General features: G+C 36.0%; 3 protein-coding genes across 53 annotated transcripts in view; 2 read left to right on the top strand and 1 right to left on the bottom strand.

Moving 5' to 3' along the window:
• Positions 1–19,551, bottom strand: part of asb16 (ankyrin repeat and SOCS box containing 16) — a 32,560-nt gene extending 13,009 nt beyond the window's left edge. For 4 of the 46 annotated variants that reach the window (XR_012400587.1, XR_012400614.1, XR_012400600.1 and 1 more), the window contains exons 1-6: positions 19,441–19,551; positions 18,377–18,559; positions 18,198–18,296; positions 17,943–18,093; positions 17,431–17,467; positions 10,089–10,171 (exon numbers count right to left, since the gene is read on the bottom strand). The gene's annotated coding sequence lies outside the window, so the exon portion shown is untranslated. Of the gene's footprint in view, positions 1–10,088; positions 10,172–17,430; positions 17,468–17,942; positions 18,094–18,197; positions 18,297–18,376; positions 18,687–19,440 lie in introns of all 46 variants that reach the window. The other 42 variants (XR_012400586.1, XR_012400613.1, XR_012400598.1 and 39 more) reach the window with 14 other exon arrangements.
• Positions 1,830–10,548, top strand: si:busm1-163l24.3. Of its 6 annotated transcripts, none has more exons than XM_073944287.1 (6): positions 1,830–2,017; positions 2,287–2,492; positions 6,164–6,270; positions 6,371–9,151; positions 9,251–9,468; positions 10,064–10,548. In XM_073944287.1, the coding sequence occupies exons 2-6, from the start codon at positions 2,309–2,311 to the stop codon at positions 10,146–10,148; spliced, it is 3,375 nt and encodes a 1,124-aa protein (XP_073800388.1). In that variant the 5' UTR covers positions 1,830–2,017; positions 2,287–2,308; the 3' UTR covers positions 10,149–10,548. The 6 variants fall into 6 exon arrangements, with proteins under 6 accessions (XP_073800388.1, XP_073800389.1, XP_073800391.1 ...); XM_073944288.1 differs by having other exon boundaries at positions 1,855–2,013; positions 2,293–2,492; XM_073944290.1 differs by lacking the exon at positions 1,830–2,017 and adding an exon at positions 2,070–2,172 and having other exon boundaries at positions 2,293–2,492.
• si:busm1-163l24.4 lies at positions 18,011–18,847 on the top strand. Its single transcript, NM_001005315.1, is given in 1 exon segment — positions 18,011–18,847. A coding segment is annotated over 1 exon segment (837 nt).
• Positions 19,552–25,719: the final 6,168 nt, after the last annotated feature.

The following is a 25,719-nucleotide window of genomic DNA, read 5'->3' as shown; positions in this document are numbered from 1 at the left end:
TGGCAAATTTTCTTCCAACGTTCAATGCTAAATGTACAATTTAGATCTTTACTCCAAACAGTTTAAAGCACACAATGAAAACTACCAAACATCTTTTCTATTTATAATACATTGAAACTTCATGCCTTCTGCCATATGCTCAAAGAATCACTGATAAATTGCAGTCCTCATCTGGAGCTCGACTACCTGTCTTAAAAGTTGGTTAATTGCATTTAAAAAAATGTATTTGCTCTTTGAATGTACCTTTGTCCCATTATTATTCCACTGTAAAACCCAAAAAGTTAAGGTAACTAAAACCATTTAAGGGAAACCGATTGCAACAAACCATTTAAGTTCAAAAACTAATCCTAATGATACTGTCAACCTAATCCATTTGAGTAAACGAAGCAATTTGAGTACTGTACAAGCCAAGAAGTTAAGGCAACTCAAACCATTTGAGGAAACCAATTGCTACAAACCATTTGAGTTAAAAAACGAATATGAGTACTGTGAACTTAATCCACTGGAGAGGAAGTAATGAGGTATTTAATTAACTCATTAGGGGAGAGCGGGGCACAAAGTAACACTTTTTTAGCTTTGGCCAAATAATGAACAAAGTAATGGGGTTAGACAAACAATTTGGTTTTTTTCACCAACAAAACACAAGCCTCTCCTACAAATTAAATTAATTAAAATCCAGCTTACTTAAAAAAGTAGCTTTAACTCCTTAGTACTTAGCTCAATTTATGTTTTTATTCTACATAGTACAGTATGTTTACTTATTTATTGGATAAATACATTTAAATTTATTTGGATTATTATCCATTATAATACAATACATTTATTTGTAGTATTAGCAATAAAAATGTTGTCTATTAAAAATATTTTCTAATAAAAACATTTTATTTAAAAAATTTTAACATTACACTCAAAATTCAAAAATTATTTTGTTAGTTTAGTTGATGTTCAACAGCGTGTGGCTTAATTATAACACCCTGTTACAACTAACCCCGCTGTGTCAAGTTTTCCTCAAAACTGGCTAGCAGTCACTGTTTGTTTTACATCTTTCAAAATGGTTTCATGTTTTAGCCTAGAAGGCGGTAATGACAACAATATAAGATCTTATGTACATACATTCATAGATTTAATATATATAACTTTGTGCCCCGCCTCCCCTACCTTTAACACAGAGTTCAAAACTCTTTTCAAATGATTAGAATTAACTTCAGTCAACTTTGAGTTAACCACACTCATTTCATTTGAAAAAGTTGACTGTTGGGTTTTACAGTGTAGTAAATAGGACTTTAGTATAAGTTTATTATAAAAAAGAACTCAGTGTTAGCTTTGTGGTGTCAGGAACACAGCTTTACCAATGAAATTACTTCCTTAAACTGGAAGTAATGGGTTTGCAGGCTATGGCAAAAAAGTGCATTGACATTCATATGATATGAGTACATATGGTCCAATATATTTCATTCAAAAAATAAGTAAGCCTATCATAAATTAGATCCTTAAATGTGCAAAAATAACCTAAAATTTACCATGTAAAAAGTTGCATTTTCTTGCTTTTTTACCCATAAACCTTAGTTTTATTATTGCTAAACTATTACAAGTATTATTATCATCGTAATAATGTATTAATTAGATTTTCTGTTGTGTTAAAAACGCAAAATAAGCCATAAAAGGGCCATAAGTAGGCTATAAATAGGCTACATAAACAACAATAGATACTGTCTACAATAAATAGATATAAACAATATAACAATAAATAAATGAATCAATAATGCTAACCATAAATACTACACTAAAAAACTAAACTACTCCACTTTTAATTTTATATCCCGGTCTGCATGCGACTCAAGTCATAAAACCTTTACTTTCACTTTTATTTTTCATGTAAGATTCGCAGTCACGAAATGTCTCTTTATAGGGGAAAATAAAAAACGGGAATCCTCCGTTTGGAAGGAGAATTGAGCGACTAAGTCCTGATATCGAGATAAGAAGCATTACATCTTTAATAACTGTATTAAAAACGCAAGTATAACCGTCTCTCTTTCTCTCCCTCTCCTTCTCTCTCGAGCTGTGTTGTTAGATACACTTCCTGTGTGTGCGTGCTCGGGCTCAGATGTACACAAACGCTGGACACAACAGCGACTTTACGCCATTATACTGATTGTAATGAGAAACTATAAGGTTGTGATTGAATATCTGGAAAATATTTTAGGGTAGGGTCTATATATCTGCTCGAATGGCTTGTGGTGACGCGGTAAAAATGGTAACCTGATCTGTGTTTACTTAAAATCAAAGTTACAGGTGTCAGACGTGAGGTATGGCGGAGGAAGGCCGTGCCGTGAGCGTTTACGGTTTGCCAGCAGACGTGGATCATGAACGGCTCCGGGACAAACTACTGATCCACTTCCTACGACAGAGCAACGGGGGAGGAGAGGTCAAGTCGGTCAGTCTCATCGGCCGGACACCCCTGCGTGCCCTGGTCACGTTTGAGGAGAGCAGAGGTCAGAGAATCTATTTGCATAATAACAATTGTAATAATAACTGCTTTCAGATCGTGTAAATGAATGAATGGGCTTTTGTATTAGCATACTCCCTAGGGGAGAGCAGAGTAACTGCCAGTTTGTCAGCATAAAATTGTCTTCTAAATTAAATGATAAAGGAATAATTGTGCTTCAGAAAGGGGAAATGCATCTGTACAAAGCAGAACAGTCCATCTATTTTTCATACTAGCAATCATTTCTTCATTTTTTTTAATGTCCTCTCAACACTACGGTGGCCGAGAAGTGCAAAACAACATTACAAAGTTTGAAACACTTTTATAAAGCTCGAGACAAATGTACATTTTGAAAATTTTTTACCTGTCATCAGACACAATTACATAGGAAAAACAATTTTACCAGGGACGAAACAAATGTACATTTTAGAAAACAAATTAACAAGACGCAAAACACTTTTACAAGTCCTGAAACAAATTTACAATTACAGATACCTTACGGAAAGGGAATGTACCACACACCGGTAGTGACCCGGAATGTAACAGTTGGACTGAATTTGTGGATTTATCAATAAAGCCAATATATTCCACAACTTTAAGGATTATTATAAAAATGTATTCATTCATTTAACTTTGGCTTAGTCCCTTTATTCATCAGAGGTTGCCAAAACGGAATGAACCACCAACTTATCCAGCACATGTTTTACGCAGCCGATCCCCTTCCAGCCGCAGTACTAGGAATTGATTTACCACTCTAAATTAATAAATTTTTATAAAGTAAATTGCATCTCAAAGCTTACTGGGGTACAGCATTTTTTTACTAGGGCACAGAATATTTTATTTATTTATTTTTGCACCATCTCACCGTGCCACCCCCTGCAAGAATCCGCCCATCGTCCATATATTGCCCATGCCACAATCTGCCACTGACACACAGAATGGCCAACTAACCCAGCCAGGGCTTGAACCGGCGACCTACTTGCTGAGAGGAGACAGTGCTAACCACTGAGCCACTGTGTTGCCCTATTATATAAATATGAAAGTTCTAACTCTAATTTGTTTTCTATGTACTCAACCATTATTTACAACATTAATATCTATGATTATTGTAATTATTATTATTATTATCTACAGCCTCTCCAAGTGGTTCTTAAAGTGTTCACAACAGTTGTGTTTCCAGTCTCACAATGAAGTATATCAAACATTGGGAATCTGTGAAAAGTTAATCTTCCTGATTGATATGGCACACATAAACATAATCTTACTTTTTGTTGTTGTTGTTGTCGTCATTTAAACATCTGGGCTAACCACAAGTACCATGTTGATTAAGAACACATGCATCTGCTTGATATTGATATTATAACAACAGCATCAGTTTGATATTTTATTTTGTTTTAGGATAAATTGAGATGCATCTACACTACTCTTTAGAGGTCTGGAAGATTTGGCCTAAAATCAAAATCTCAATTAATTGAACATTTTAACTCCATTACGATTAATAAACTATTATTTTAATTCTTTATTTTATGTTTTTGCCCTCATAGTTCAGACAGGTTTTGTACAGAAAATATGCTCATATGTCACAAATGAGAATGTAGGGTGAATTACCTGATTTTAAAATAATTGAAGTAAGCACACACTTATCTACTATCTATGATCATTTATTGAACGTCAACGCTGAACAACTGAAATTAAAACACATTGCCTAAAACGAAGCTCTCTGCGCTGCCCGCCCTCGTCACCATTATCAAACCGACCAATCGGAAAGCTTGCACTTTGTGTCATTGTGACATTTAAGTAAATTTTTTTGAGCGGAGCACAGATATGCGAAGGCTGCACCAGACTGTACACGTGCCCCTGGCAGAAGTATAATATCAGAATAACATAATAAGCATAAATCATTATCAGTGGTGTAAAGTAACAAATTACAAATACTCAAATGACTGTAATTGAGTAGTTTTTCTCAGGAATTGTAAATTACCCAGTAGTTTTATAAATGTGTACTTATCCTTGAGTAAATTTTTAGTGCAGTATCGGTACTTTTACTCCACTACTTTGCTTCAACCTGAAGTCACTACTTCATTTTTTCCAGTCTATGGGGATAAGAGAAATCAGTTATTCGATTCCTGTCAAAGACATGGACGATTTATAATTGCAGCAAACTGTAAGCATTAAAAGTGTCCAAGAAGATGTCCAAAATCTTTACATGCATTGACCCAGAGACTGTTTACATGCATGTCACTGATGAGAAGATGACGGATGTTTACTGTATGATGACCGAAATGGCCTTAAACACCCAGCAGGCACAAGACATCAACATGACGTTAGATTGACTAGCCCAATGTCGTGGGGACGTTGCATTTTCTTTGGAAACGAAATCAGGTTAACATCAGAACTCACGTCAGGCCAATGTCACTGTCCAACATCAAACCTAAAAATCAACCAAATATTAACGTCTAATAATGTTACAACTTGCTGTTGTGTGGATGTTACCACTATGACGTCTATTATATGTTGGATTTTGGTTGCCATACCTGATGAATAAATGTCAGTGTGTCATAAATATGACATTGGTTTAAGATGTTGGCTCGACGTTGGATTTTGGTCAGTTTCTAACACAACCTAAAATCAACCAAATATCAACATCATTTGACGTCGTTATTGGACATCAAAATAATGTTGTCCTTAGACGCTGGCTAGTGATTGAATTTTGGTCACCTGACATCACAACCTAAATCTAACACAATATTAACGTCTTATGACATTGTGTTCCTGCTGGGCAATAACTAAATGCACAACAGAAAGTTACGTTTAAAAACATCCACAAATTACATGTAAATGCATCAGCTTTTCACAGCATAATACTCATCTTAAGTAATCTAATCTTAAGTACTTTAAAAAGGTCTAGTGTTTACTCATACTTTGAGTAATATTTACAACAGATTCTTTTATTCTACTTACACTATATTTTTAGGCACGTAATGGTACTTTTAATTAAGTACGATTTTTTCAGTACTCTTTCCACCACTGATCATAATATAATACGTGTAATTCAGACTGAACAGAGTGGGGTCACGTGACTCCAAAAATGGTAGGGAAAATAATTGAAAAAATTTACCTGGAAAAATGAGAGATTATAGGTTCTGAAAATTTTGATTTATTGATTTTTTTTTTTGATTAATCATCCAGCCCTAACTCTTCATATTTTTTGTCATTGTCAAAGTAGTTTGTAAATTGGAAAAAATCCAAAATACTTTGATTGGCAGCCAGGCGGCTGGCATATGCCTAATGAAGTCTCTGGCTCTTGCTAGCTGATTGGTCTGCCAAGGCCAAAGCAACATTTTAGTTGTGTAGTCAGTTTGCTGATAAAGTGCATGTGCAGGGGTGAGCAAGTTGTGAGGGAGTGTTCTTTATGTCCTGTCAAGCCTGATTGAAGTGAGTTTTCACTTTACTTTGTGTGTGTGTGTGTGTGTGGATCACAGCAGTCAGTTTATTAAAAACAAATATCAATGTCTGTGATGATAAAGACAGAAAAAAAAATATATAATTAATACTTTCATAGATCAAATATTATAAAAAAAAAAAAAAAAAACTTCCATCTGTCTGTTAGTGTGCAAGCTGCTGAGCCAGATTTTGCATTTCTAATGAGATTGATCGTCTCTTTCTGGTTTCCTGCAGTGGTCCAAAGTGTACTTCGTCATCATCCCCACGTTTTACATCTGGATGGCATAAAATATGAACTCTCCCTGAGCCTCCCTAACCAAGAGCCACTCAGTCTGAATAAGGTTTGCGAACAGTATAAGCAAATACTCCAAATACAAATTCTACATCTACTCTACTGTTATTTAATTAGGACATTCAGCTGATGTTCTTGCACTCCTTCAGGTAATCCTCAGTATGACTGTGACTGTAGATTGCAGTCAGCTTCCTCAGGGTGCAGACACACTGAATGCACTGCAAAGTGAATTCCCAGATCTACGGATGGAGCGTGACTTTCTACGGCCCACATGCACCTTGCAAGGCAGCTATTCTGATTTTCAAACTGCATTTCCTTATATGCAGACATTATTTGCTCATCACATTTCACAAGCCAAAAATCAGAATTTTATTGGGGACAACGGTCATGGTCATAAGGTAAGGGAAGACCCTGCAGGTGCAAAGAAGTGGGACGGCTTTACATCCCAATCACCGGCCATTCATGCAGGAGACTTCAGCTTTAGGCCCAGAGAGGATTTAGGTCAAGAAAACTATAGATTGCAAGATAACAATGAAGCTCTCACTGGACGCAGTACTCAGTCAAGAAGAGGTAAAATCGAGGAGGGAGCAGAGTGCAGGACAGATGAAGATGATTTGGAAGATCTTTCGATAATCATGGATGCTGATGTGTTTGCATACCTGCAAAACATCAAAGAGTACAATCGGATACTGCAACATCATGGAGTACAAGTGGTTCATGTTACTTCCGAGGGGGTCACCACTGTGTACCTGCAGTCAAGCAAGTCAGAGGTTAAACAGAACATTAAGCAAGCCCATAAGGAGCTAAGGCAGCTTTATCAACAGCAAGAGGCTTTTCTAAGAAAAGACCAGGTAAAAAGGAGTGCCCTTTACATGGCCGATGGATTGAACACAACATTAAAACAGGTGCAGTTATTACTGCCCAATGTTCTCCTCAGCTTTGACCAGGACAACATTTATATAGTTGGAGAGAAAAGTGAGGTATCTCAGGCCAAACAAATGCTATTGATTGGGGTGGAAAAAGACCTGATGAGTTTGACAGAAATTCCACCATCCTCTTCTAGTTTTCCATCAGCATCCCCTGAACCCTTGGAGAGAGAGCAACAGGTTATGGGTGCCCCTCAAACATTAGTTCCCCCCAAACTAATTGGTTCCAGCACTGAACGAAAAGGGGAGATTGGAAATACAAAAGAATACAAACTAGCTGCTCGGTTTAAGAGAGAGGAGATAGGTGGAGACATCAGGAGTCTCACTACAAAGATGGACATGTTAAAGTTAGCCCAAAGCTCTCAGTCAACAACACCACCCACACGGCCCTTGTTTGGCACCACAGGCGAACTCAGTATCGAACTGCCCAGGGAAGGAACTGAAGCATTCAGGATGACAGAGCCAAGCTGTACAGGGCAGGATATCCTGTTTAAAAACCAAGACCCGCTATCTCTGAATACATTTGGTGGAACCACCTTCAGCACATCCAAGGCCAAACCAAGTACTTCCGCTGGACTCACTTCAACACTGGGAACAGGAGTCATGGCTTCAGTGAGCACAAATGTGAATTCCCTATCAGCAAGTAATACAAAAGTGAAGACAGCTGCTCCCTCATCAACATCTAAATCTTCATTAAGGAGGTCCAATAGTTTCTCTGGTCAGCCAAGAGAGCAGGTAAAAAATAACCAGGTTAAAGCTGAGCCAACGATCAATGCAAATTCACATAAAAGAGCAAGATCCAATAGCATTAGTGGTGGAAGACCTAGTAAAGATTGTCCAGTGACTGTAGTTGAAGCAGAACTTACTGTGTCTGGTCTAATGTGGACTTACATAAAGGATGCATATCGTTCTCAGGTGCAGGCTATGGAATGTGACTTGCAAATGTCTGAGAAACGACCAGGCAAAAGTCATATAAGTGTTACTCTAAAGGGAACAGATTCAGCAAAAGTTGAAGAAAGTCATCGTGAGCTTCAGAATCTAGTGGCTATAGTGGCCAGCGACTTTGGCTTCTATGAATTATGTTTGAATGAGCTTGGTGTGGATCAGAAAGATGAACTCTTTTTGGCCTGCTGCTCAAGTTTAAGGACACATATATCTAAGGTTAGCTCGTACACCACAAAGAGACACCTTGTCTTGATTGGTCCAAAATTCCTCTGCTCTCAAGTCAGTGATATATTTAAGGATGTATTTTCTGGGCAGAAGTCACATTCCTCATTCCTTCTGAAGTTGAAGACCTTGCAAGAGTGTGTAGAACAAGGTGCATCCAAGGCATTTTTGAGCATACGATCAACAAGGGCCGATCACTCTAAATCAGATCAAAGCTTAAAGGAGTTTTCTTTTCAGGACACAAGTCAGGTGGTTCAGTCTAACGGCAGTCTCAAGAGTGATGGTCATTTGACCAAAAAGAAATCAGACACATTGGAAAAGTTGGAGCACTCTATATCCACGGAGGACAAATTAAGCAAGGCAAACACATTAAGCCAACTAGCTAATGCCAAAGAAGACACACAAAGTGATAAGCCAAGTTCTTTACCACTTGAAGCAAAGAAAAAACAAGATACCTCAAAGATTCTGAAACAGACTAACTTGCTGTCCAGTATCACTTCAGAGCAATGCGTGTGTGGAGCGATTGGTGCAAATGTGAAGCGCACCTCCTGTGGTGTCATCCTTTGCTCTGACTGCAAACTGCTGCATTCACACTGTCGAGTGTGTGGAAAAGAGGAGGTATACGCTCAGAAGATGATACAGGGGCAAAGTATTGAGTCAAAGAACACAGAGCAAGATAATCAGGCTCAAGAGCAGTATTCAGGACAAGAGGACATCAAGGAACATAAGGGCATCCAAGGCACGATGACCTGTGTGGAGATGCCTCTGAGTCTTTCAGGCTATAATAAATACACAATGGCCAAGATCAAGTACAGCATACCTGATGGCATACAAGGGGTACTGACTTACGTATAGTTGCTTAAGAGCATATTTTCAGAACATACAGAATATTGTTATATATTGTAATAAAGTTTAATTTCCATACTTTTCTTCTAGGATAAGGATCCCCATCCTGGTTCACCATTCGAAGGTGGTCAGTTTGTGGCTTATTTGCCACTCGATCCAAAAGGAAGAAGTTTATTGCCCTCCCTGAAAAAGGCATTTGATCAAGGGCTAACATTTGTTATTTCAACCAAGAAGGCCAATGGTGGAGATGCAAAAGTGAGCTGGGGCAAGATCCCACACAAGACCAGCATGGAGGGGGGCAGGGGCAGGTGAGTCCAGGTGGATGATTCTGCCATGGCAGGTGGCACAGACATGTTAATCTGTGATTTCTGCCTTTTAGGTGAGACATAATGGACAATGCACCATTATCTTATTAGATAAATACTGCACAAACATGGGTTTTTTCTATTAAATCAATGAACCGGAGTCAATTATTCCACTTACACTACAGCTACCATACCTAAAAACACTGTTCATATGTTGTAAATCAAAACATTTGTCCGTTTTTTTTTTCTCAAACAGCTTCTTTGTCTATTACTAGTTAATACAGCCCATCTAAAGTCTTCTGTATTAATTGTAGGCTGTGAAGTAAATGAAATCTTTCAGCACAGTGGCATGGAACTTAAATGCGGTCAAGAACTGCCTGGAAAAACTTTAGCTGTGCATTTCTTTGATAATAATTACAAGCCATAGATTGTTTGTCAGACAAGCAGAATCAAGCGTTTAACAGCATCATATGATCAACTGTTTTAATAGTATCATTTGAAACATTTCAAAACTGTATTAATCCATGAATGGATACTTGATATTGCATATTTATAATTTAAGATTTCCCATGGACATTAAATGTTTGTTTGTGCGCAGGAATGGATATCCAGACTCTACATACCTTGTTCTCTTGTCTGAGGCACTGGTGGCTCATGGAATTGAAGGAGTCCCCGGCAGTTAGTCAGGATGAAGCCAAAATCTGACCTTGCAAAAAGCACAAAATCATTAAGACCAAAAGACTACAGTTTATTGTGTATTATTTTTTGATACAGTTCCAAACTACACATATCAAAATGTAATCCATGTAAATGAAGTTTTAAATATACTGACTGATTACTTAACCTTTGGGTTGCACCTTTTTTGCTAACTATTTTTTTTATTCAGTATTTCTGCTTAACTGTTTTTGTACGGTATGTAATCAATTTAGAATGTAAATTAAATTGTTTTAGGATCATTTTTTTATTTTAGAATCAGTGTTTTTTTTCTATAATCTTTATTGACATATAGAATGCAACAACATAACACTCTGTATATTCTGAATCAGCGTACAAGTATGCTTTTTAATAAAACAATAACCTTGCTGTGGGGGTTGTTTTTTGTGCCATTTTTAAATTAAAGGTCCCATGAAATTAAAATAGCGTTTCTTTTAGATGTTAGTATCAGTGTTGTTAGATTTTAGGATATCTATAAGGTAGTGTGCTCCAAAACAGTGACAAAATTTGTGTTTAAAAGATATAAAACAGATATAACTATGTTAAGCTTGTAGTTTGTCACTTCCACATCACCGGTTTTATTCATGTCCCCTCATACTTCAGTTTCTCATCAAATCATAACCAATCAAATGCTCTCTAGTATGACATGCCCCGGCCCCTTCAAGACACTTCTCATTTAATGCATTTGAGCTCAACAACTCTCACTGGCGAGCGAAATTGGGATTAATTGTTGAAAAAAATACCACACTACTGGTTGTTTTATTTTATTTTTTAAAGGGCTACACTGTCCCACCCTCTCTTCATGTTTCAGTTGAGATTATGTCAAACATTGAATAAAAATACACATTTCAAAGCACTTCATGGGACCTTTAAACATTCTTAGGCCTAGCACATCTCTAATCTGCACCTCAACTGATATCCCCATGAAAAGAGGACACATATAGCATAAATCTATTTAAAGGGGTGTGTTTAATGGGTTAGCTTGGCCAAAAGGAAAACGTTATTAATTACCCTCATGTCAATCCAAAACCCTTGGGACCTTCATTCATTTTTTTAACACAAATTAGGATGTTTTAGGTGAAATCTGAGAGCTCCCTCATCCTCCATAGACAACAATGTTCGAAAGTCCAGAAAAATACCCAAACATCCTCAAATCAGACCATATGTGATCAGTGGTTTAATCAGAATATTGTCAAGCCCGTTTTTGTGAGCACATAAAATATAAATAAACACTTTATTCAAAAGTTTTTTTTTACTCCTCAGAGTCAGTATAGGGCGCACATTTCATGAAAACGACCAGGCGCAACAGGTTAACCCATTCGATAAGTTGTTTATGCATGTGGTTTGATGTATTCATTTTCTTTTTCTCATTTTTTGTTAGGTTTTTCTTTGTTGTTTTAGGGGGGGGTTATGTTTTCTCTTTTATGCATGTAAAAGAACAGTAAGAAGCTGCTAGTTCACTTAAGTGCACAAAACATGTAGAAATAAATCATATTTTTTCATGATTTATGTATTGCATTTTATTTGCTTTGAGTGACTTATGACATTATTCTGCTATGTTGTTGTAATGTATTTGTGCACGGGTGACCCCTCAGTCACTTTCATTAATGATGCAGTCCCGTTAATATAAGACTGGGTTTTTGTGGTTTAGTTTGGGAGTTCTTTTTACTATTATTTTGGGTTAGGGACATCTTTAACATTTGAGCACAGAAAACAGGACTGAGGTTTAAATGATTTGGTTTGGCTAAGTATATTTTTCCCCTCTTTGTAAAAAAATAAAATAATTTATTTAATTGCAAGTTATGTTAACTGTTTGCTTGTGAAATGCTCAGTTTTTTCACTTACACTTACTTTACGTCATGTAAATAGCAAATGCGCTTAAAGCGTGACACAACTGGCTCTTAAAGTGAATGGAAGATGAGACTCAGATTGGTTTATTCTCAAAACACACCTATAACTCACCGCTTAAACTTAACCCTTTTAGACCATGCGCCACAGCGCAAAGCGGATTTTTCAGTCCTTAAATTAGCAATAGTGGATTCTGACACGCCCTGAAAGTTTTAGCGCCCTGCGTTTTGCACTGAGCATGGACCGTTAAAATAGAGCCCAATAAGTCATTGGACCCAGACTAAAAGGAGAAAGTGTTTCCCCAAAAGCAAAAATTATGCTGTAGTCCATCTGCTGTATTTTTCTTTAGTTTTTCGATTATAGCTAGATTATGTAAAGAACAATAATAGATCATGTAAAGATTACTCATGTAAAGATTGATTATGTAAAGATCGATTATACATCAATTATGAAAAGATTAATTATGGATAGATTATGTAAAGAATGCTCATATAAAAATCGATTATTTATACATTCATTCAATTTCTTTTCGGCTTAGTCCCTTTACTAATCTGGAGTTGCCACAGCATAATGAACCGCCGACTTACTCAGCATGTTTTACGCAGTGGATGCCCTTCCAGCTGCAACCCATCACTGGGAAACATCCATACACACTTTAATTTTAGCTTACCCAATTCACCTTTTGCACGTCTTTGGACTTGTGGGGGAAATCAGAGCACCCAGAGGAAACCCACGCAAACACGGGGAGAACATGCAAACTTCACACAGCAATGCCAACTGACCCAGCTGAGGCTCGAACAAGTGACTTTGCTGTAAGGCGATTGTGCTACCCACTGTGCCACCATGCTGCCAAGATTGATGATGTAAAGATTAATTATAGATGGATTATGTAAAGATCGATTATAGATAATGTAAAGATTGACTATAGATGGATTATGTAAAGATTGGTCATGTAATTATTGATTATAGATTGATTAGGAAAAGATCGATTACAGATCGATTATGTAAAGATCGATTATAGATTGACTAGGTAAAGATCTATTATATATTGATTATGTGAAGAATGATTATAGATAATTTCTTTAAAGATGAATTATAAATAGATTATGTAAAGATCAATTATAGATTGTGTAAGGATTAATTATATCTAGATTGGGTAAAGAGTGCTTATGTAAAGATTGATTATGTAAAGATCGATTTTAGATCAATTATGCAAAGATCAATTATAGATTATGTACAGATCAATTATTTATAGATTATGTAAGGATTGATTATAGACCATGTTAAGATCGTTTATAGATCAATTATGCAAAGATCAATTTTAGATTATGTACAGATCAATTATTCATAGACTACGTAAAGACCGATTACAGACTATGTAAAGATCAATTATAGATAGATTTTGTAAAGACCAATTATAGATTATGTACAGATGGATGTACAGATTAATTGTAGAAAAGGAATAAGACTTTCTCCAAAAATAAAAATTATGCTCTTTCAGTATTTTTCTTTAGTGCATATTTTCGTTTTAGCTTCTAAAAAGACTTGCTGGATAGACCCTTTGGCTCCTATAGGCTGAATAAAATTAATTCCAGCAGCATAAGGTTTTCCTGTACAGTATAGAGTACATACAGAAAGGAAATCTTATCTATATTTTCCTTGTTCCTTCTCTCCACTGCACAAAAACAAGCAGAGTAACATTCCTGCACTTTTTCCTAATACGTCAAAAGAATCTGAGAAACAGGGTCATATTCTCTCTCTCTCTCTCTCTTTCTCTGTAATTTCGCAGAGGCTGGAGATTCACTTAGACCCGCAGAGCATCTGGACTTTCTCCAGGGTGAACACAGCTACTTTACGGCCTGCATCAGCACTGGGATCAACAAGAAGCCATGAAGTAAAGCTGACCTGTTCTCAACCAAAACACTGACTGATACGCCGATTGGGACATTTACAGAGACACTGATTTCACCCTCAAATATACTATTATGTTCAATGTCAAATAATACCACAGGGCATTAGAAGATGGTATTAAGCTTTCATCTTGATAAACTTCAGGAATTTGAATGACATTATTTGCATACATAAATCTCTCACTCCCCCATAGCTTAGAGAACTGATGTTTGCCTTGTTCTTTCAACTACAAATTTGTGTTAAAGTAGTAATTATTATTTGTTTGTGTGTAGTATGTAGTTTATTAACAATAAAGCTTGATATATAAAATTTCATCCAAATGTATTTTAAGAAAATATTATTAAGCAAATTTATTTTAAATGTCTGCAAAAAAAAGCGTAGAAAATAATATATATAAAATATACTAATCCAAAGATCAATTATAGATTATCTAAAGATCAATTATAGATTATCTAAAGATTAATTATAGATTATGTAAAGATCAATTATAAATAATGTAAAGATCAATTATAGAATATCTAAAGATTAATTATAGATTATGTAAATATCAATTATAGATTATGTACAGATCAATTATAGATTATGTAAAGATCGATTATAAATAATGTAAAGATCGATTAGAGAATATGTAAAAATCGATTATAGATTATGTAAAGACCGATTTTAGATAGATTAAGTAAAGATCAATAATAGATTATGTAAATATCGAATAAAGATTATTTAAGGATTGATTTAAGGTAAATTATGTAAAGATCGATTATAGATCAGTTATTTACAGATCGATTATAGATAGTTTCTGTAAAAAATTGATTATAGATTATGTAGATTAATTACATAAGGATCAATTTTAGATCCAATTATGTAAAGATTAATTATAGATTATGTAGAGATAAATTATAACTTATGTAAAAATCGATTATAGATCCATTATGTAAAGATCGATTATAGATTATGTAAAGATCGATAATAAATCAAATATGTAAAAATCGATTATAGATCCATTATGTAAAGATCAATTATAGATTATGTAAAGATCGATAATAAATCAAATATGTAAAAATCGATTATAGATCCATTATGTAAAGATCAATTATAGATTATGTAAAGATCGATAATAAATCAAATATGTAAAAATCGATTATAGATCAATTATGTAAAGATCGATTATAGATCGTTTCTGTAAAGCTCGATTATAGATTATGTACATATCGAGTATAGATTATGAAAAGATTGATTATAGATAATGTAAAGATCAATTATAGATTATGTACAGATCGATTATAGATTACATAACTGATTATAGATTAATTTTGTCAAGATTGATTTTAGATCGGGTGATGTGGTGGCGCAGTGGGTAGAACGATCGCCTCACAGCAAGAAGGTCACTGGTTCAAACCTCGGCTAGGTCAATTGCCATTTCTGTGTGGAGTTTACATGTTCTCCCTGTGTTCACGTGGGTTGTTTCCAGGTGCTCCGGTCTCCCCCATAAGTCCAAAGACATGTGCTATAGGTGAATTGGGTATGTTAAAACTGTCCGTAGTGTATTTGTGTGAATGAGAGTGTATGGATATTTGCCAGTGATGGGTTGCAGCTGCAAGGGCATCCGTTTCATTAAACATATGATGGATAAATTGGTGGTTCATTCTGCTGTGGCCACCCCAGATTAATAAAGGGAATAAGCCGCAAAGAAAATTAATGAATAAATGAATGATTTTAGATCAAGTATGTGTGTGTGTGCGCAGATACTGTAGAAGGATGGATGGATGGATGGATGGATAATAAAGAATATACCATTTGACAAAAAATATCAAGGTTTATAGAAACCACATAGAGTTTGATTTCATGTCATCTGCTAGCATGCTAGTAACTTTCCAAATACTGTAAATGCTTAGGATCTGTGTAAAACCAACTGTCAATACCATGTCACAACATATTGAACATTTTTGAGTTTGTACCCTCCGGGATGTTTGTACGTGACAGTCGGCCAGCACAGGCTCGACCCCCACAGTCCACTGCTTTCAGAGCAGAAAAGCAGCCTTTGGCAGTTTTCTGGGTCTCTGCACTGCATTGTCTTCATGAAACAGCTGAGCAGAGAGAAGTGCTGCAACTCAGCGCTCCTGCAATCATTCCCTGTGGACGGAGACTCTGCATGCACTGCATCAGGAGCTGAGCGCCTACTAAACTACTGCTTTAGTGGAGCAGGCCGACTTAAAAACTGATGCTAATTTCATTTTCATTTTTTTATTCTAACACTTTGTTTTTTTTAAAATGTCCCTATACTGCATGAATGTTTCCAACAAAACTTATTAAATGAATGTATATTGATGTTAAATATATAGTTATGTTTGTAACTTACAGGAATAGGGGTGAGTTGTGCATAAATCAAAGAATTGAAAAAGCTGTCAGATGTTCAAAATTTATAAATATAATAATATATTTTAATATATTAATTAATTTAATAATATTTAATAAATGATAATATATAATATAATAAATGATATTATAAAAATATTTATATAATAGTAAAAATATATATTTATATAATAATAAAAACAACACATATAATAATACATAAATTATATATTATAAATATCTAAAAATGACTTGTTATTTTGTTTTTTTTTTGGAGCACGTGGATGCTATATAATACAGTGAAGGTATTGGTTTTTAGGGCGGCATGGTTGCACAATGGGCAGCGCTGTCACCTCACAGCAAGAAGTCAGTTTGCATTTCTGTGTGGAGTTTGCATGTTCTCCTCATGTTTGCGTGACATTCCTCCAGGTGCTCTGGTGTCCCCCACAGTCCAAAGAAATGAATGGTAGTTGAATTGGGTAAGCTAAATTGTCCGTGGTTTATGTCCTGATTCTCCAGGCTGGGGGTTGAGCGTTAGGCTAACGACCCACCTTGTAAAAAATTAGATGTTATGAAACACTAACATGGTGTGGCTAAATATCAACTTCGATATAAACGGCCCTGGGGGTGAGTAAGTAAGGTATTGTTTTTTTGTCTTTACTTAAATGTTTTAGTTCAGCTTACTTGATCATTTAAAGGTGCTTCAGTTTCCTAATTAATTATTTTGAACTAACTAATTATTTTGAATCAACAGTACTGAAGTTTACTTTATTAAAAAGTTGTAAATACAAACCGTTTTAAGTTACACTCACTTAAAATTAATACACTACTTTATTTAGAAATTTCAAGGCAATCGGTTACAATTTTAAGGTCAAACTTATTATATTTTACAGCAGCACATTATTAATTTGTATGCTGTAATTTACATGACCAATCCAGGCAACTGCTTTAAACTACAAAAAGATCAGTGAAAGTTATACTTTTTAATATCGACAAGTTGTCGAAGCAAGAGATCCAGTTCCCACAATGCAAATAAAAAAGTAAAATGTGAAATAAATCCCATGAATCATCAAATATTAGAAAGTGTTAATGGGATAGTTTACCACAAAACAAACAAAAAAAAAATCACTATTAACTCACCCTCAAGTGGTTCCAAACCTTTACAGAATAATTTTTTCTGTGGAAAACAAAAGAAGATATTTTGAAGAATGTTAACCATTGACTTCCATAGTAAAAAAAAAAATAAAAATATTATGGAAGTCAATGATTACAGGTTTATAACATTATTCCAAATATTACGTTTGTGTTCAACAAAAGCAATAAAACTTGAACAGGTTTGTAACAAACGAAGGCTGAGTAAACGATGACACAATGTTTATAACTGGCTGCACTTGAATACTTGTTAATCACTTTAATAACCAGCATTTTCAGTGCATATTAATAAAACAATTGTCATAATCATTTCAAACATGCTTGTTGTTTTGTGGGAAACAATGAGAAGGGCATTACAATAGATAAGAAAATAGATGTCATGGTAAAACGTTTCATTGGTAGTGTATTATCTCAGGAAACATCAAAGCAAAAAAAAAAAAGTACATCGCTAATAGGGTTGGAAAACTAGTTAAACAGGTTATAAGTCATCTCAAACACACCTGTTTACTCTTCTCTTTCACTTCCACACAATTCCTCCACATACACCACAACCACAGAGCTCAGGATAATGGCAGACAAGAGTTTGGAAGACCTCGACCCCTTCACCTGCCCCATCTGCCTGGATGCCCTAAAAGACCCTGTGACGATTCCCTGCGGACACAACTACTGCATGAGCTGCATTAAACACTACTGGGAGAAAAACGGCAGCAGAGACACGGGTTACACCTGTCCCGAGTGCAGAAAAACCTTCTCACCTCGACCTACGCTCAACAAAAACACCATGTTCGCAGAAGTGGTGGAGCGCTTCAAAAACACGGGCCTTCAGGACACTTCACCTGCACGCTATATGACACCTGTACACACGGAGAGACAAAACTGCACTTCACAAAACCCCAAAGATTCAAGGATACTCCCAGAAATGGACAAGACTCACCTGAGGTATGACAGTCCCAGAGAAAAGCACACGGTTATTGTTGTTGCCGGAGAGCCCAAAGGAAATATTTGTTCACGCCACAGAACAGCTCCTGGTGTTTGTTCTCAGTTCTGTGCGTCTTGTTTTGATGAAGCCTGGCGGGAAAATAAAGCGTTTTCGGCGGCACCTCAGATGACACAAAAGCTGGAGAGCAGGACGACTCTTGTCAAACACGAGCACAGGAGTAGAGATAAAACTACTGGACGCGACAGGAAAACATCCAAAAAGAGGGTTCATGCAAGTGGACACAGGAGTGGACATACTCGAGGTGCTAGAAAAGGGCGCGAAAGTCATCGGCGTAAAAGAAGTGGACACAGAAGGGGCTCTCATGAACACAAACATCATGCTGGACACAGAAAGAGGAGACTGGGAGTATTGGTCATGGCAGGGAATGGCACTCAGAGAACCATTCTGGATAAAATTGGATTGTAGGCTGGGATTCAAGGGTGCCATTTACTGCATTGGTTTAATAACTTAAATTGTTCTCCACATTTACATAGTAGGTTTATGGCTTTGATAAGTAAAAAAAAAATCTCCAGAAACAGTTTTAAAAGGTTATTTATTACTTTCATAGAGTAATTCATTATACCCATAGAATCAAAAGGTCCATGATTGACCATATATGGCTCGTGTCGTGAATATTAATGAGCTCAGCTCTGAGTGCAGCTCTTGCGCACGCACGCACGCACGCACGCACACACACACACACACTATGATGTAACTTTACACTGACAAAAAATTAACCCTTAACCTATTTTGCTCACCAGATCTGTTGTGGATAAAGGCTAAATTATAATTAAACCTGACAAAATATAGTGATAGAGATGTACGACATTGAAATTTGAAGCTATAGTGAAAGAAAACACAGCCAGAAATTAATATCAATCTCTGCGTGAACATATGGCAGTTGAGCTAATGTTAAGTGAATTGACACCATTCGGCAGTCTTCATGTGTTTGGTTAAACACACGCATGTAGACTGTACAATAAACATGATAAATTAACAAAAGATTTAACTAAACATACCTTATACCTCTTCAGAGTGGAGATGAATAAATGTATAATCTGTAAATCTTGCATTTTGCGTCCTGGGGCCAGTTTGAACGTACCTCGTGCTGACGTTGCACAGTAACGCACAGTAAACTAATTGGCGCTCGCGTTTTCAAAATAAAAGTCCCACACACGTAGTAAGTGAAATGCTTAGAAAAAACTTGAGAGAGAAAAATTATTGTTTTAGTCTCATTAGAAAACGTTGTTTCTAATCAAACACAGCATAAGACGCGCAATATTAATGATCTCATAGCTTTCTTTGTGATCCAAGTGCTTGATGACATGCTCGTCAGGTCTGGATGAACAACCCAAATTTGCAAACATTATAATATATAATATTATTATAATATATTTGTTTATCAAATAATATTTAAGGTCAAAATTGTATTCTTAACTCTCACCATATAAAATATGGTAGAAAACAATGTTTTATATATATATATATATATATATATATATATATATATATATATATATATATAGTTTATAGGTATAATTTATACTTCTAGCTATTTATTGGGGGGCCCCAGATTTCCTGGATCCATAAGTGGCCGCTTACCTTACTTATTGGTTAAATCCACCCCAGTTGGAGTTTATATGAAAACAAGAAATCTGTGGTGTCTGAGGCTCACAGTATGCCCATTTCCATATACTGACATTTTATTATTCTACTATGCCTGGGTATACCCAGATTTCATTATAGGGCATCTTTAACACTTGAAGTGTTGCAGATGCTGTGATGATATGTTGGTTCTAGATTCACAGTTCTAAAACTGTGAACCAAAAACTCACATCACATTTCTTTTATGAACCACAAATTGCTTTTCTGCCACATATTTGATGTGCATTGATTAGCACAAATGTTTCATGATGTTTGTTATTAAATGATGAGGAAAAAACAACAACTTGTACATTCAATTTTATAGAATGCAGCTATCAGAATGTGAGGCTAAATTACAAAACAATTTGCTTGATTTTGAGACTTGATGGGATAGTTTACTTAAATGTAAATTCTGCCATCATTTGCTCAGCCTTCACTTGTTCAAAACCTATTTCTTTTGTTGAACACAAAAGGAGATATTTTATAGAATGTTGATAGCTGGCAGTGGCACCTATTGACCATAGAAGTCAACGGGTGTCACTGACCAGCATTCTTCAAAATAACTTGTTTTGTGTTAAACAGAAAAAATAATAAACCCCCATAAGGGTTTCCAAACTATCTAGTACTCAGATTCCAGTTCATTATTGCCTTTTCTAAATGTTGTTAATCATTGCACTCATAATCCTCTATTTCTAGTCTGTAAGTTTCACATCTGGCACTGGAAGTCAATTAAAAACCAACTCTTATGTGATCTCTTTGTTAGTGTGCTATGTCATTTAAATAAGTGTAAATGTTGACACCCAAAGCTTGGTGTGAACAAAACAGGATGAGTCTGCTTCCAAACTGACTCTGATGGGGTTTAACTGAAAGCTGAACACAACACAATCATTTAAATGAGCCATAAAAAGACTTGGTTACAATATGAGACCCTAAAAAGGACAGAATAAAGAAGCATACCCGTTTCTTTCTTGTCATGTTCATGATGCTGCCATTTACGGTTCAAGACCGGCATCAGAAACTCATCTCCTTGCTGCAGATCTTCATTTATGTGTGATGGAGGAATTCCTAGAGTGGTTTTGACAGCTTTACAGATTTTATACGGTTGTCATGGGCTCTCAACTGGTAAACATTTCACATTTATACACATAAAATGACTGCATTTAGCCCAGCTCACAGCGTTTTTCTTTTTCCCAAACGACAAGATTGAACACAATTTTCCTTCATGTTTTCAAGTTGTCCATGCCTGTGGAAACAACCCAACTGTGAATCAAAAAGATGACAGAATGTGGGGTAGTTAATAAATTGCAATACACAAGCTAAATTGTGCATTCACTGTTGATTCAAATTACGAGCAACCTTAAATTCACCCATAATGTAGGTAAGAGGGTAAACCAACGTAATTTCAACAGTAAATCAACAATGATAGTAAAATAAGGTGACAATATTAATGTTGATGCAATTTCAAAAGTTATTCGACCATTGTACCAGACATTGTTTCAACTTTAATTTAAAATTAAAATTCTTACCAAGGAAGGTCTTAATGTTATTTCCTTTTGGATTTTTTTATTGATTTTTATAAAAATTAGTACTTTTTTCATATTTTCCAAGTAAAATGTCCTGTTATGACTTCAAATAAAAAAAAAAATCTACTTGTTCGCTGATAATCATGTTGAGTTAAGTAAAAAAAAAAAAAAAAAAGATTTAATCGTACAACATCCAGCTTAATCTTATGAGGAAACAACTATTTGACATTCTCAAAAAAGTAATTCTTCTGAAAACGTAATTTTTAAAATGTGGTGTGCATCCAAACTCCACCCTTAATCCCAACAATCATTGGGAATGAGTAAATAATACTAAAATGAGACCATACAAATTGTATGTGTACTTTTTGGGTGTATTTTTAAGGTTTGGTTGTGTTTATAAGATGAAAAGCAACATGTGCTCACGCTTCACTTGAATAAAATCTGGTTATTCTTTCATACATCTTACTTTGATTATATACTGCTTCTCAGCTAACATGAAAATGACTCTCATATTCCAAGGTTTCTCCGAAAGATCGCCCTCAAGAGGCTCTGATTGGTCAGCTAACATAATGTGCTGTGATTTGTGGATCGGCTCCATGTCACCAGGAAAAGCGTCAGGCCTCTAATAGCATGTTCTGTGCCTCTGCTGTGTTACTACTGTCAGTCAGAGTAGCTGTTAGGCGCATCAGTTGGACCCTGAATCAGACAGAAAATGAAGAGCACACAGCTAAACCTCACGTCTGTTATCTAAAATAAAACCTGACAAGTGTCTTCAGAATAAGCGTGTGTAAGTACTATGAAACATTCACATATCTTTTGCGAGTTTGTTATTTGAGATGTAGAATGCAGGGAATGCGGCCGCATAGAGACACTGCAGCGCTGATGAAGATTGTGACTGTTTACAGCAGTTTGACTTAAATTGAAATTGTAGCTAGTGCCAAACAGCATTTCCTGTTGTTTACATCCTTGTTTTTATCCCCGCTACAGCATACTTTTAAGGTAACCATAGGAATTGTGCATGTAATAGATCAACAGCCGCGTTTCCACTATTGCGCCTAGAGCGATCGAACCAGTGCGAGCCAAGGCCAATCGCGTTTCCACTATCACTTCCGGGGCCTAATTGGGCCACAGCAGGGCTTTCTCGGGGCTAGCAGCCGGCATTTTTTCGGCCCGAAAACCTTGGGCCAAAGAGGGCCAGCTGGGGCTTCGGGGCAAAATGAAAGGAGAGGCGGACACTAGTTTTCTGATCGCACACCAGTACATGCGCGAAACAAAAAAAATAAATAAGGGAAAGAAAACATCTAGCCTTATAGGCTGGGGTATTTTTGCATATGATCGCCCTTATGTTTCCCTTTTAAATGTAAGGCTGTTGCATAAAATAATAAAGTTTTAATTTATAAGTGACATTCTTTGCTGTGTCCTCCTTGATGTTTCAATAACGCATAACAATCTTTACACCATATTAAAGACACAGCAGACAGTAAAGGTTTTCAAGAGTTTTTGGCAAGTTTAAAAGGTGTGTTTGTGTGTGTTTAGATGCCTGTATGTGAATGTGAGACCAAGCAAAAGAGTGCTCCCTTCACAGCTCTGTTGATTCAGCGAGCCGCTTTTTTAAAAATGTATTTGTTTTGGAGATAATACACAATATAAATACAACAAAAAGACAAAAAACAAATGATGTGTCCACTTTTGCAGACTCAAAACAAGAGTGTCATATCTTAATAAAATAATATGCTATATTGAAATCATTTAAAGAATTACAAATATCGGATATAATAAAACTGCATTAAATAAATAAACCAATATAAAATAAACAAAAGCTAGCTATCACAATTTAGGTATATGCAATACATAAATCAAACCATTTTAAAGCCATATTAAACTTTAATTTTACAAGGGCCTCTTTGAGAAAAAGATTTTAGATATTTTCTTAAAACAGTAAACCACGAAGAAGGTTTGAACTATTAATAAAGTATTTGGATACAATGATATTAATCAATTCGTAAGAACAGAGCTTTTTTTGGGTGGGTGAAAGCAGAAACTAGGCTACCTTTTTTCTGGCTTCCAGTTCTGCACGGCGCCTCTTTACAAACTCATCGGAAAAAACTGTAAATACAAAATGTGTTCTGTGTCCTTAAACAAGTGTTTGGTTTTATATGATGTGGTAAAATTTGAAAATTAAATTTTAAATACATGTAGATCTTTATTAGTTGATAGCTGCTGAGCGCTATATTTTATTACTTGCTCTTATGTGCTGGAATACTTAACACTTTCCTTTACTTAAGATCACAGAATAATATGCAACGTATAGCCTATAGGAAAAAATGAATCTGTTTCAGGTCTCTCCGGAGCATGAGTATGCTATAAAATACATTTTCTACCGAGTTATTAACAGAGAATTTCTGTCGTTTTTTTATTATGTATGGGTGCGCTCACTGCGCTCGGCCCCCTTCGTTAGTGGCGAGACCACTCGATATTTGATGCCAACAGGCTGTCGGCAAGTAAATGAATATGATGAATGAGAACACATAGGCATGTGCGTATAGACATACAATGTAATGCTGTACAGTAACGTGTCATTTGTTTGTTTCGGTTGTCTTAATTTTACTTTCATGATGATGTGAAAATGTGCTTTACCTGTCTGATTCCTGCTGTAGTGGGCGGGTTGTGTGACGTTTGATTCGGGGGACATTCTGAGGGCGGAGTTTGCAAGACGCGCTGCGAGCTACTAAACCGACAGTGGCAACGAGACATGATTTCAGCCTCATTGCTCAACCTTCTGGGTTGACCCAACATTTAAAAAGCAGCTATTTTGAACAAATAACAATAGTAACAGGTTGTGGCTCACAATCCGCAGCTTCGTCTATTATGGTTGGAAGATTTTTTAGCTGAATCCAGTGCTGAACTGAGAGGGCTCTCCTTTGTCAAATGCTAGCTATTTAGTTTTATAATTCTCTGGAACATAATTAAAATTAAACTGTAAGCACTTCTCTCTTTATGCGTCCTTGGAACACCGAAACACAGAAACAGAACAAGCTCTGTAAAAATAGCGTTTGGATGGCATTTTAGCGGTCTCTGCTATAACATTACAGCACCTCTGGACCACTCCTTTAACATCATGGCTTTCGCCCTTGAAATTAAAGGTGCTATTTAATTAAAATTAGTTCTTCTTAATTTAATAATTAGTTAAATTATGCATCTGTGCTCTTCATTATTTTGATAAACATAAAATTTGCCATCATAATTCAATCAAATACCATAACCTTCTTTGCCATTTGAAAATGACTTCATTTCTGGTCACATAGGATGCCTTTAGGGCGGGGCTATCAGATTGTCTCTCGTTTCTGTCATGCATTCATCCATTTCTCAATCTTCCTTCCTTTTGTAAGCAACACCATTTATCCAACAATCCAATCAGTACCCAAAAAACAAGATCATGACCCACCTTCCTTATTTCAGGACTGTTTAAATTTACTGTACATCACAATATTTTAAAAAAGGACAATCTTAACTTCTGTTTCATGGTGACCTCAGATCAGAAGAAAATAAGATCCTCTTTGATAAACCTAAACAACGTATCCCTCAATATGCGTGCACAGCAAAACAAACACATTCAATAAAGACTCTGCAAACACCACATTTTAGTTATGCTCTTTAATTAGTCCTGGAAAACATGTAAGGCAAAATGGTCACATCACACACAGAAGCGTTATGAACTCTACGGTCCTCATGACCACACGCAGTCCAACCAACCCAGAGTCAAGCACAGAAACAGCAGCACTTCAGATTCTCGAAATTAAATGGAGAACAATCTGATGGAGGGTTTTTCCAGAAACAAACAACATCAACACAAACAACCCGTGGTGCTTCTCTGACGTGTGTGGAGGGGGGAGGAGCCTTAATGCTGATGAACAGGGGTGGGGCTTGAATTTACAACCAATCAGGTATGTAAACTGGTGCCTCTGATTGGCTCTTTAGTCAAAAAGCCGATACTTCGCAACTTGCGATGTTTCCGAAATGTCACCATGCATCTTCGTTCTCGCAAGTATGCATTTGAAAGTGCATCAAAAGTGATGTGCGCAGCTTACGTTTGCGAGACAAAGTTACGATGAAAATGTGGGAAACAGTCCA

This window comes from Danio rerio, chromosome 3, assembly GCF_049306965.1.
Source record: "Danio rerio strain Tuebingen ecotype United States chromosome 3, GRCz12tu, whole genome shotgun sequence".
Classification (NCBI taxonomy): Eukaryota; Metazoa; Chordata; class Actinopteri; order Cypriniformes; family Danionidae; genus Danio; species Danio rerio.
This window is presented reverse-complemented; position numbering and strand designations above follow the sequence as displayed.